Source organism: Hordeum vulgare, chromosome 6H, assembly GCF_904849725.1.
Source record: "Hordeum vulgare subsp. vulgare chromosome 6H, MorexV3_pseudomolecules_assembly, whole genome shotgun sequence".
In the NCBI taxonomy this organism is placed as follows: domain Eukaryota; kingdom Viridiplantae; phylum Streptophyta; class Magnoliopsida; order Poales; family Poaceae; genus Hordeum; species Hordeum vulgare.
In genome coordinates, this window is record NC_058523.1 from 519,638,419 (window position 1) to 519,652,295 (window position 13,877).

Genomic DNA, 13,877 nt, shown 5'->3' on the forward strand with positions numbered 1-13,877 from the left:
CAAAATATGACACATAGTACCAAAAAAAGTATATATATATTTTCTAAACATTATTATATACTACATACTGCGCGTACATACTCTCCGATTTGATAGATAGTACATACAACATACAAAACGCAAGTGACGCTAACTACCAACGGTGGTAGATAAAATTGAGAATTCGTCATTTTATGTGAGGAGTATGTATTCTTCACCCCTGTATTTTAAATTTAGTGCACGATAATTTTATTTTTTTAAATTTTATCTTATTTAGCACGTAAAAAGTCTATAAAAATATTTATAGTTGATGTAAGAAATAATTTACGATACATATATTATAAACATAATAATACAATGTAAAATATACATAAAATGAATTTTTTTGGTCTTATGTCCTATATTTCTATTTTCTTATCTCAAATTGTACATAGTGAATCAACATAAATGTAACTAATTCTATTCCAAATGTATTTTATTTATGAAACGATCGTAAAATTATCTCGATCAAGAATAACTTATGCGTCAGCCAGGATGTATAATATGTTTTTCTTCACCCTAAGTAATCTTATAATTGTTTCATAAATAAATCTTGTTTTGTATACAAATAGTTGCATGTATATTGATTCATTACGTAAAATTTGACATAAGAAAATTAAAACATAAGTCATAAGACCAGAAAATTTGCATTTTATGTATATTATACATTATATTTTTACATTCGTAACTTTAGGTAGCGTAATTTTTTTACGATGATTTAATATTTTTTAGGTCTCTTATTAGGTATGAAGTAAAAAAAATACAGAACGTAAAAATACGATGCATTTACAATAAAATAGAGGGGACGAAGAATAATCATTCCTCTGTCTCTCTCTCCCCTCTCTCTCGCAATATATAATATATATACAAACACATAGGCACACACACAATGATTACATAAGTTACAGTATATGTGAGTTGAGACACATATAAGCGAGCAACTCGTTTTTAAGAGCATGTTGTTTTCCAAATCTTATCGTCTACAGGGGAACACGAGGGATAGGACGCAGAAGTAGCTTAGTCTTCCTCCGAACAGTGGCCCCAAACACCTCTGTCATGTCTACTTCACTTGGTTCAACTCCGGGAGGCAGCTCCCAGTTAAAATGGTAAAGAAGGGTAGCTAGAGCAATCTCAATGTGTGCATATGCAAATTGGATCCCAGGGCAAATCCTCCGACCAACCCCGAAAGGAGTGAACTCAAAGTCCACCCCATTAAAGTCTGCGACACCCTCGCCTTCGAACCTCTCTGGCATGAACATGTCTGGCAAATCCCAGTACCCAGGGTCCCTAGAGATTGCCCATATGTTGGTTAGCACAGTCATTCCCCGTGGTACATCGTATCCTTTAATCTTATAGTCTCGCAAGCACAATCTAGGAAAAAACGGAGCAGGAGGGTGCAGTCGCAAGGTCTCTTTAATAATTGCCCTGAGGTATTGCATGCCTTTTAAAGAACCCTCCTCTACCGTGGCCTGTCCAGCTAGGACATAGTGTATCTCAGATTGCACCCTCCGCATCACCCTTGGGTTCACCATCAGTTCAGCCATCGCCCATTGCAAAGTAGTAGTTGTGGATTCAAGTGATGCACCGAAGACATCCTGGGAAAATCAGATAGTCACACAAATAGCATATGTTTGTTTCATAATCAGCTTTGTTTGTCTCATAGTCTCATTCCCCATATCCTTTTAAGTTTTAATGGATGTACAAGGCGTAGTTTGACTATTCAAATTTAGGATTTAACGGTAAATTTCACATACAATATTTAGTTAATGGTTAAAAAATAATCAAAAATGATTTTGAATACAAATCCATAAGAGTGACTTCTTATATAACATCCATTAAATATGGGTTTTGATATTCATCACACGTATGGCATATTAGACATGCGCTCACACATCCCGTGTGGCATAATCAAAAGGTAGCCCATACGGTTATGTGCGGGTAACATTAAAACTGCCCACACGTGTGGGCGCAGCTACTTCTTGTCACACAGGTTCAACAACTACTATTCATTCCCATACCGCGCGTGTGGCACCAAGCAAATCGGATCACATGTGATGACGCAGCTATGTTAGTTACTCACGAGATGACACTTCAGTTATCCCAGAGTTGGCAACTTTAATTTTCCGAAATAGCAAATGTAGTTGTGGAAGCATGACAACTTCTCTGTTTTGGTAAACTATAGTTGCCATGTGTAATTAACGGTTATTGCCACGTGTAATCAAACCATGGTTGTCATGTGTGATGAACTACTTATCCTATGTAGTCAAATATCAATTGTCATGTGTGATTAACTAGTTGTTACGTATGGTCCAACCGTAGTTGTCATGTTTGGTTAATCATAGCTGTCATGTATGTTTATTTAATTGCCACGTACGCGCAACTGCAGTTACTATCTAACAATGATTTATGTTGTCATGTGTGTTTACCTAGTTGTCACATACAGGCAACTACATTTACTGTCTAGCAATGAATTATGGTTGCCGTGTGTGTTTACCTAGTTGTTACGTACGTGCAACTGCAGTTGTCATCTAGCAACGTACGAGCGTCGTATGGACGAAGAGCAGTTCATCGACACGCGTGCGGACTGGGTGTTGATTGTGTGCACGGAAACTGTTTTGTCCACACGGCACAACTAGCAACCACACGATGCGGGTCCTATGGACGACCTCTCCAATGCCCACAATAGTGCCTACGTGGCACACAAAATTCATGAAGCGTTGTCAAGATTCGAACAAAACAAAATCAACAGAGATTGTTGCGTGTGGACGAAGTACAAATATGCTGACGTTATCATTTAGGTTAAATATTACTATACTAAGGATTGAACAAAGAAGGAATTTCGATATTCAAACTAGGCCTTATATTTTTCAGGGAAGGTAGTATATATTGTTAATGAATGAGACCGAAACTTAAGTGGCTTTGTGGTAGAAGGAACATCGTTCAAACTGCTTCAAAATGCTATAAAATTATTAGAGAGGAAAGATTGGAATTAGATGGACGCTATAATAAATCACTAGTTGTAGTCTGAAGTATGAACATGAAGACAGGAGGCATAACCTGGTCTGAAAAGTTCGAGTTTCAGGACCGAGAAAACTTACTATGAGCAGTGCTCTTATGACTCCCTGCGTTAGGGATACTCGCATATTGCCTTCCTTTTGGACCCTGAGCAACACATCGACCATGTTCTGTTCGTCATCTCCATCTCTAGCTGCCCTCCTCTCCTCGTAACTCTTGAGTATGTTGTCCATGAGCCGGAACATCTCTTGACGGTGCCGCTCGGCCTTGCCCCTGTTGCGCGGCAGCAACCGAACTAGCCACGACGAAGGGAAGAGGTCCCGGAGGTCGAACAGAGACGACAGGTCAACTCCTTGCTTAACGTTCTTCATGAACGCGACTCTGTCCGGCAGCCGGTCCCCGAAGATGGCGCGCACAGCCGACTCAGTCATGAATTCGTCGAGGCGCTCGTCGATGTTCACAAGCCGGCCATCGGACGTCGCGTGAAGCGACGAGACTAGGCGAACCGCCTCCTCCTCGCGGATCCGCCGGAACGTCTGGACACGCCGCGCGCTGAGCAGCTCCGTCATTAGAATTCTACGAAGCAAGCGCCAGTGGTCGCCGTATGGCGCGAACATGATGCCAAGGCCATGCCTGGAGAGCTCGTCGATGCCCGGGCTGCTCAGCCGCTCGGAGAAGGTGGCCTCGTTTCCCCTGTAGATCTCCCTCACGGCTTCGGCGGAGGAGACGACGATGCCCACGCGCTCGCACACCCGGAGCTGCATGAGCGGGCCATGGCGGAGGGAGAGGTCGCGCATGGTGCGGTGTGGGAGTCCGCGCAACAGGTGGTGGAGGCTGCCGATGATTGGAAGTTGCCACGGACCTGGTGGCAGCCTCGGGCGGGGCTGCTTGGCAGCGGCGGAAAATGCGCTGAGGACGGCATGGTAGAGGAGAGCCAGGAAGAGGCATAGGCCGAAGTAGTAGTATGACAGCGTGAACTGCTCCATTGCTAGCAAAAGTGAAACGCATATGCAGACTAGCAGACGGAACAGGCCCTATATATATAGGAAGATAGAGTAAAGTCTGTTTTAAGAGCAATGGTACACCTACGAACGAGTCTACTAAGGCCCAGTTCTTTTCACCCTGGATTCTAGAGAATCAGGGTTATGGAAAATTCTCCCAGAATCTGCTTCTCCCAGAATCTGTGGTCGAGTTCTTTTCAGAGATTGTAGTTTGAGATTCTGAAAAGTGTTGTTTGTTGAAATATCTGTACTGCCCTTAGATAGAAGTTGTTTGCTGAATTGTTAACACTCTGTTGTTTCTAACAGTGACGAAAGTGTATTTTACGAATGGCATAAAAATTGCTAAATATTACAATGGGTGTAAAGTTTTGTTCATGACGGCAAGTGCATAAACTAAAAAAAGACAATACTCTCAGGGTACAAGACTAGCAGCAATCGCCTCACGTGTTGCGTTCATGGTACCATTATCTTCTGGAGGTAGAGCGTTGGCACCTTAAACGGCAATAGAGGTTGCACGTATGCATCATTGTCAAACTTGTCGAAATGCTCATCACGTAACTTGCTATCGCGGATCCAATTGTGGAGACACATGCATGCAGTGACAATCATTTTTTGGGTCTCCGGTTTGTACCGAGGTATGTCTTCGAGAATTCGCCATTTCATCTTCAGAACACCAAATGTTCTTTCGATGACATTCCGCAAAGAAGAATGTCGATGATTGAATGTCTCATATCTCCCAACTGGTTGGTGTTGTTGGAAATCTGGTACATGGTATCGTTTCCCTTTGTATGGTGCTAGATAACCAACCTTGTTTGGATATCCAGAGTCGACAAGATAATATTTATCTACAGTAGGACATCAACATAAGACATTATAAATTTATAGCATACCATGTATATTACTATATGGGCACATGAGAGAGATTACCTGTGGGGGGTTGTGGAAAGTGATCATAACGAACTATGGCATCGCTCCATACACGTGTGTCATGAACAGATCCGGGCCATCCGGGAACAACAAACGTGAACCTCATATCAAAATCACACACTGCCATAACATTTTCACTTGTGTAACCTTTTCTATTCCTGTGTTGGGGCTCCAACTCTTTGGGCACAATTACCTTGATGTGTGTTCCATCAATGGCTCCAATAGCATGTTGAAAATGAGGCCAAAACTTTGTTTTTGTAAGTACTGGGTGTGGTTCAGAGAAAGTTGAATCAATTGGTCTAATGTAATCGCCAGCCATGCGGTCTACACACTCCAAAACCTCGTGAATTTTTTTGTTAATGACTGAACGACTATGTGCAAACCGATCCGCGACATTATCAGTGGTTTCACATGTACCGACAGTCCATAAAAATTGTGCCAATGCCTCTTTTGATGATATGTTGGAAGTTGGCTCAAGCCCATAGCTCTGAACTAGCAGATCATGCAATGTGCGAAACACTGACCTCCTCATTCTAAACATCGCATAGAAAGTTTTTGCATCTTTCTCCTTCTCTTCTAGCAATACAGTGTGTTCAAGCAGCAAATCCATCCATCCATCCATCTAACAAATAAGCAGCAAATCCATCCATCCATCTAACAAATAAGCAGCAAATCCATCCATCCATCCATCTAACAAATAAGCAGCAATATTTGTCTGTTTACAGGGAAGAAGAACGAAGCTCACAGCGGGGTGGGGCAGACTGCAGGGTGGGCGGGGCGGGGCCTGGCCGGCCGGAGGTGGGGCGGGGCCGGCCGGCGGCGGGGCAGGGCGGCCGGCGGCTGGGCGGGGCGGGGCCGGCCTAAGGAGCAGGGCGGACGCCGGCCTGATGAGCGGGGCGACGGGGCCGGCCGGCGGCTGGGCGGGGCGGGGCCGGCCTGAGGAGCAGGGCGGACGCCGGCCTGACGAGCGGGGCAACGGGGCCTGCCGGCGGCGGGGCGGGGCGGGGCCGGCCTGACGAGCGGGGCAACGGGGCCTGCTGGCGGCGGGGCGACGGGGCCGGCCTGAGGAGCGCGCGCAGATGCGGCCTGAGGACTGCTCAGTGCAGAGGCGAGGTGGGGAGCGAGCGCAGATGCGGGGCGTTTTGGTTGACTGCTCGGTGGCATTTTGCCTGTAATTACGTGGTACAATAGGGGTATGTATTAATCCGAAAGGTTTTCTTTTGTGGGACTTGGTAGAATCTTGAGATTGTGGGAGAAACCAGGTTTTCCTCAGATTTTGAATTGCACTGAGATTCTGCAGAATCTGATTCAGATTTTGGTAGTTCATTCGAGTTCTTTTGGCTCGGGATTTTCGGGACTGAGATTCTATAGAATCTGCTCAAAAGAACTGGGCCTAAGTCTTACGTGATTGTGCAGATGGCAAACTGATTGGAGAAGGGGGAGGAAGGGGCCCACACCCCTGAAAATCAGGGGACAAGAGTTAATTAGTGTGAAAATTTACGTAACACGTTCCTAACTGTTAGTAGATGTAGGATTTTCTCCGTTTTCTGTACCTACTAATAAATCAAATAGTGTTTCTGTCGTCCGTCATAAAAATTATCCTTCAAGTTGGTATTAATTACCCACCATGCCACCGATAAGTAAAGAAAAACCATTCGTTTCACTACCTCTAATAAGTCCGCTGTTCCGCTCCTTCAAAAGATAAAGATCCACATAATTTTCACAACAACAATGACATCTGGAGTGGTTGAAGCTGCGTGTTCAGTCCTGCAGACTCGGGTTCGATCCCTCAACATGACTCCTTGCTCCCCTTTTTTTTTTGTCGCGAGATGCCCGACTGGGCCGGCCCAGTGTGGCCTTGAGCACTTATTTTTTTTAATTGTTTCTTTTTTTATTTGTTTTGACATACTTTAAATATTTTAATTATAAAAATTACATATATGCAAACTTTGAAAAAATGTTAATCATGCATTGAAGGAATGCCAAACTTGAATAAAAAAATTCATATATACAAATAACGTACAATGCGTGAGGAAAAAATATATAATTTTTAATTCTTTTTTAAATTTTTCGATCATGCATTTAAAAAATATTAAATATGCATATAAAAATGATTCCAATGTATAAGAAAATGTACACAAAAAATACAATGTATATGGAACAAATTAGACATCACAATTAATGTGAAAAAAATGCTAATCATGTACTTGAAAAATGTCAAACATATATAAGAAATATTCTTGATGTATACCAAAAATGTAGAATGTGTATAAAAAATTAAACATCAAAACTAAATATGTTTTGATAAATTTTGATCATGAAATTTGAAAATATTAAACATGTAAATATAAAAATATATAATGGCTTAACTTTTGATTTTCATATTGTTCTGAATTATTTACATAACAAAAAAAGAACTAGAAAACATGCCGGTGCGTTGCAACGAAAGAAACATGCATGTGTGTTGAGCAAAATCATAAAGATGTGATAATTTATTAAGTGCACCCAAGATGTTTCTCATCAATTATATCTCCCGTTGCAACGCACGGGCATTTTTGCTATTTTGTGAAAACCCCTCTAATGTTTATTATATTAAACTGTACATATTAAATGTTTTTTAAAATACTCATATCTTCTAAACCGTAACTTTAAATTTAACATGTTATATATGAATTTTGATTAGAAAAATATGTAAAATCTAAATATGATGTTATTTTACCTGTTAATAGTTTTAAAATTATTATCTAGGATGCAATCTTAATCAATAACGCATTACCCGTCTTTCTTTCATACCTGTACTGATTTGGATTTTGGATGAACATCTCAGCAAAATCAGGATTAGAAACGAAATTGAAGATCACTTGACCGTTCATTTGGACGTATAAAATCTACATGCAAGCCTTATTTAAATAGAAGACATATGAAATCTTTAATTACGTTTTTGTAGGCTAAGATCATCTTTGTTTGGGTCGTAGCTACAAATACTCAAATTATAGACCATCTTTTTTGTAAAATAAAAGTGTGTGGTATTCTTTTTTCCCGTTGCATCGCACGGGCCCTTTTGCTAGTAAACCTTAATATTGTAGAGCTGGTCGTAAATGGATTTTCTTTTTTCACCTTTGAATTCCTAAAGTTTGTACCCTATATTCACTGATCCGGTTAATGCGAACCTGAAACCTCACTAGACCAGTTTGACACGTTAGGAAACCAACTATCCTGAACGAGATCATAGTCTAATGTCACTGACTTGACGGATCCACATGCCATATTTCTTTTCCTGAGAAACCATCGCAGCTCTGTCTTTACTCGTCGTGATGGACTAGCTGCAGGTCATGCCGCCGTGCACCTGCCCGTCGAGCCACCGCGGTTGAGACGTTGCCCCCATGGCCGGCCGTAGTAGGTAATGGGGAGGACAAGCTCCAACACAAAAGCTTGCACGTGGTGACTGGTTTGCTGCCCTGGACGCCGCCGTGACCTACTTTCGGTGCCACCACAAATAGCTCAACGCTCCGGCTGATTGATTTCTTCTGCCCGATATGCCTGGGTAAGTAGTAGTTAAGCAGTCTAGCACCAAACGCTCATATATGTGTTAACAAATTTAATCGATCTTCGCCTGATTGATATGGTCGCATATGCGCACGACGCAACATCGCCAGCAAGGATGCGAATGCAAGCTTGTCTTCGCGAGGCACTAGTTTGACTCCGGTACTGCGACGTCCATGACGGTGTTGATAGTGAACGCGTGATGCGGCACCCGGGCCGTGTGTGGGCACTACACGCCCTCGTCCGTCGATGACCCTCAAGACGTGAGTTGCTGTTCCGCCCATGGCAGAAGAGAGACCAACGTTGGGATTCAATAGACTTAGCGGACATATCATCAATTTACGAAGTCATCGTAGCCACCTCATCGTCGATGAGAACGTCTCCTTTCACTGAATGTTCATCACTGAAAATTTTGAAATAAATCCAAAAGTAAATGCGACCACCAGGATTTAAATTCCGATGAGTTAGGAATGCCATAGTCCATCTAACCATCTAACCATAGGTTGGTTCGCCTTAAAGATTTTCCATCAACCTAAGCTTTTCTGTTATTGAACAGTAAGTAGCCATTGAGATCCTCATATAACGGAAGTCCAAAGCTTATGCACAAGCATGCTACGAAGCAGCAATAGAGCAACTCTCGTAGAATCGTCATACATAGTCAATCTATCTATCTTCTATATATTCTAATCCTCCGTTCCTATATATATATTTTTATTTTTTTATTATGAACTACATATGAAATTAAATAAGTAAATTTATAATTTAAAATATATCTATATTCGTTCATATATTTTTTTATAGTACAATCTTTGAAGGGAAAATCTAACTAACTGCGTCCATGCGGCGGCTTGCACCCTTTTCGTCATGCATGCATGTATGTAGATTCGTTTTAAATGATCGAAATTTAAAAAGTTTTATCTTTAAAACCGTTAATTCGATCGATGATCCGTTTTCGTCGTTGACTTTGTTTCGACAAAATCTTTAAAACTAGATTCCATGTCAACATGTTTCGATAACTTTTTTGTTTCTCGTACTTACCACATTTGTTGTACGTACTTGTCATATTAGTAAGTACTTACTTGTCTGATAAAAAATAACTTAATCGTCATATTATTTGACAATTGCATATAAATATGACATCTCGACATAATCGAACGAGCAAGCACAAACAACATTTTCAGGACAATAACGTATAAAAATATGACAACTCAACATATTTAAAATCGACGACCACACAAATCTTTTTTTTGATATTTGTTAGTAAATATGACAAGTCGACATAGTTAAACTAGCAAACACACAAAATATTTTTCGCAAAGTTGTATGTAAATATGACAAGTTGACATATTTAAATTGGCAAACCAAACCTATGACACGCGTTTATATCATGTATAATGAAAATTGCTACGAGACAACAATCATTTGTCAAACACGGTTGTCGGATTTAAGCAAGCGTAGTTGATAAAAATCTATACACACAATTGCCAAGTTGACAACTAAGTTAATTAAATGTGGCTACTAAGTGTCTCATAATCTAACAACTAAATAATAATAATCTGGCAACTATCGATGAAAAAAAATTATCGAAACATGTCGACATAGGATCTAGTTTTGAAGATCTCGCTGCGAGGAAGCTAACGGTGAAAACGGATCATCAATTAAATTTATAGTTCAAGAGATAAAACTTTTTAAAAATTCAACATTAAAAAAATCTATGATAATATCACATTGATGGATTAGCTTACATGCATAAGGTAAACCGGAAGACGCCCATGTAGCGCCGCTGTGTAGTGGCTTCCATCTCCGAAAGGTTTTATATTTAAACGTAAGAAGTATCTATCTATGTTCTATCTATTCTATAGAGAACGGCCAATAGTTCACGGGATTATCTGGACACGAAATCTTCCTCGTAGGGTCTGTCAAAGGGATGTGAGACTGTGGGCCTGTCGGGACTGACGCGAGTCTCGGAAAATTGGGTTGATAGACGAAATACGATGAGGAACAGTGTTGTACGATCGTTCGCGGGGCGCAAGTTTGAAACGCAACGACGGAGACGAGCCCAGCCGTGGCTCACGTCCGTTCAGGAAACCTGCCCAAGGGATCAGAGTGGAAGCAACGGCGTTCGCTGGGAAGACGGTGCCGTACCATCGATCAGTAATTGCTTTGTGGTCGATAGAGTGTGGGGCTGTGGGCTACCCGAGAATATCACCGTCTGCTCGAGTGATCCCTGGAGCTCTCCGGCGGACGGCTGAACATGTCAGCGACGAGCAGCTTCAGAGACGGCGTTGCCATGGCGGACAACGGGCAGGAGTTTTTAGTGGATGTGGTTGAAAACTATGGCTGTTGTGTCACAGATAGCATAGTTTGTTTAGCGGTGAAGCAACTCCAACGACGCCACTTATTTCGTCCGCAACTCTTCGTTTGGATCCATGCGGATAAAAGTGATGGTACAACAAACAGACCCATTGCTAAAAAGCGTTCACTTCGCGTCCGCGTCGATTCATTTTTTACCCAAATTTGAAACTGAAATGCGTCGACGCGGGTGCCAAGCGTACACGCGCGCGTCTTCTCGGTGTCCGTCCGAACTACCTGCGGTCAACATAATTAATGATGCCGCCCTCCGCGGGCCCACGCGTCAACAACCACGGTCGGTCTTTTTTAATCCGGACATGCGGTGGGGTTCGGCCTCATATGCCTCCAGACCTCGTGCCCATCTCACCACCTCTCTGCTCCCTCGTCGACGACCAAACCCTAGCCAACACCCATGGCCGGCTTCTCCGCCCAAAACAAGGGTAAGTCCCCCGCCGTCCATCCCCATGCGCTGTCCCCGTCGGCGTCTTCCTGTTGGCCTCGCTAGCGGATGAGTGTCCCGGTGTACCAAGCACGGTGGCACTGGAAGCACCGTATCCCGCTGTCGTACTCGGACGTGACCCTCCCGCATGACTGCCATTTGGATTCGGAGAGGATCCCGGTGCCGGCCGTGCCGCGGTTGGCGCGGGCACATGCGGAGGAGGTGAGTCTCGGGCGGCGGCGGCTGACGCCAGAGCAGAGGCTCAACACTATCTACGCGGTCGACTCTCGATTGGGAGGTATGGTTCACGCTCGAGCACGAGGAGCAGTGCTGGCGCGACGTGCGCGGCGTGCAGCCACGACCTCCGTTGCCCCCGCCCGTAGTTCGCGACAAGGACTAGGAGGCGGAGGTCGCCTATCAGGCGGCGCTAGCAGCCGCACTCCACGAGGGCGAGGTGGAAGAGCGACGCACGACCGAGGAGGAGGATGCGGTGTACGAGGCGCAGTTCGCGGAGGCCATTGCGCTCTCCGCCGTCGATGACTGCGTCGTTCCCCCTCTATCGAAGACCGAGCCGCAGCTGGAGGTCTACCAGTGGACTGGCTGCCTCCGCGAGTGGGTCAGCGCGCGCCCATCTGGTTGGGAACGACACCGCAACATGAGGCCACCTACCTCCAGCATTGGAAGGCGCGAAGCCTGGCGAAGGAGGGCGCTAATGGCTAGCGGCAAATGGAGCTGGAGCGCCGACTGGAACGCGAAGTGGAGAAGGAACATCTAGATAGGGAGGAGGAGGAGTGCGCCCGTGTTGTGCTGCCGCCGCTACCAGCACATTCCGCGCCGGTGGGACAGAGGACGGAGGCACATGCAGCGGCGGCACAGCCCGTTGATGACCCACAAGTATAGGGGTTCTATCATAGTCCTTTCGATAAGTAAGGGTGTCGAACCCAACGAGGAGCAGAAGAAAATGACAAGCAGGTTTCATTAGGGTATTCTCTCCAAGCACTGAAATTGTCGGTGACAAATAGTTTTATGATAAGGTAATTTGTAACGATTAACAGGTAACAATTGTAACAAAGGTGCAGTAAGGTGACCCAATCCTTTTTCTAGCAAAGGACAAGCCTGGACAAACTCTTATATAAAGAAAAGCGCTCCTGAGGACACATGGGAATCACTAGTATAAAAAGGCCCATTTGTCCCAGTTCCAGAGGCTCATTAGCCCCGGTTCTGGAACCGGGACTAAATGGTCGGGACTAAAGGCCCAAACCTTTAGTCCCGGTTGGCTTATGAACCGGGCCAAGAGGAGCTCCACGGAGTCCATGCAGGAAGAACTTTAGTCCCGGTTGGTCACACCAACCGGGGCCAAATGGCATCCGATGGAGCTGGCGAATGAACTCGCATACGTAGTATCCACATAAAATAGTCCCTTCTTTCTCGTACATATACTTTATGAGAATAGAGTTCAATCAAACTGATAAGAAAGCATGGTAATGATATATTTGAATCAATTAGAGATGGGCGGAACTAGCTAGTACTACTTACATTGGGGTGCGTAAATCGCAACTCTTTGTTTAGACCGGGAACCTTATTGACAAACTTCTTCCAAATCATGCGAGGCAAAGAAAATGATTACTTGATGTCAGCCCATGAACGAAAGTTGCATGCCGATATGGTCCCGGTATTAACCGGACTTCCTTCTTGAGCATTGCAGTCATGTCCGCATAATCCTCTTCGGCGTTACGTCTCGAGTCTAAGACAGTTACTAATGCCCTGCCAACGTCAATGGATAGCAGAATAAAATGGTATCTGCGCACGCATATATAACTCATCAATTACATTACTTAACCTCGAGTAAGCGAAACCGAGTATACGGAGAAGATAACAACACTCACTTGAAGTTCTAAGGAAACATTATTTCCCTTTTGTTTTGATGTATAAGGAACAAGTTAGCAATTTATCCTCGGTCTCTTTGATTGAGTTTCGTACCGTCAATTCATTTGCGGCATCTGGGCTAATGAACCCAACGTCGACGATTCCTGTTTTATTAATTCGACGATCTTCAATCTGCATAATATATATAGTGAAGATAGTTATATATACATGCAACGAACGAGCTGAGCTAGAGACTTACACACAATAGGAAGTCATGAGTTGTTTGTCGAGGGACAGATGATTGTATAACTGAAATAACTACTCAAATTGAATAGGAATCACGGGAAGTCTAATGAATTCGTGCTCTGGTTTCACAACGACATACATAGCGTCTTTCTCAGACTCCCTGCAGGTTTTCAGGTACCACTCATGCAATTTGTGCATCATCGTTGTTAGATGAGGATGACCAGGTTTGACGAGAAGATTCCCACGCACGTATTTATATTGTTCTTTTGTTACCTCATCCCCCAAGTAATCATCAGGATTGGTACCGGGCACCATCCCTAGATGATTAGAAACAACGATATCGCTAGACACCTTGAGCGGTGGGCACGATTGCTTCTCCTGTTGGCCGAGCTGGGGAATTGTTTTCCCACTTCCCCTTGCATCACTGGAAGTAGTTCCCGACCGCCGCACTTGTGCATATGTCCTTTTAA

The 13,877-nt window shown here is 43.7% G+C and overlaps 1 protein-coding gene across 1 annotated transcript; it reads right to left on the bottom strand.

Annotated features, from left to right (window-relative positions):
* Positions 1-998: 998 nt before the first annotated feature.
* LOC123402176 (desmethyl-deoxy-podophyllotoxin synthase-like) lies at positions 999-4,019 on the bottom strand. The gene is made up of 2 exons (XM_045096056.1): positions 3,117-4,019; positions 999-1,613 (listed from the first exon to the last, which is right to left on the bottom strand). Exons 1-2 carry the CDS (start codon positions 4,017-4,019, stop codon positions 999-1,001), a joined length of 1,518 nt encoding a protein of 505 aa, XP_044951991.1.
* Positions 4,020-13,877: the final 9,858 nt, after the last annotated feature.

Bases quoted from the DNA above. Each gene is read 5' to 3' on its own strand.
- LOC123402176 (XM_045096056.1), bottom strand. From the start codon at position 4,019: ATGGAGCAGTTCACGCTGTCATACTACTACTTCGGCCTATGCCTCTTC. The intron at 1,614-3,116 runs GTAAGTTTTCTC...TGATTTTCCCAG, and splicing joins TCATAAGAGCACTGCTCATA to GATGTCTTCGGTGCATCACT.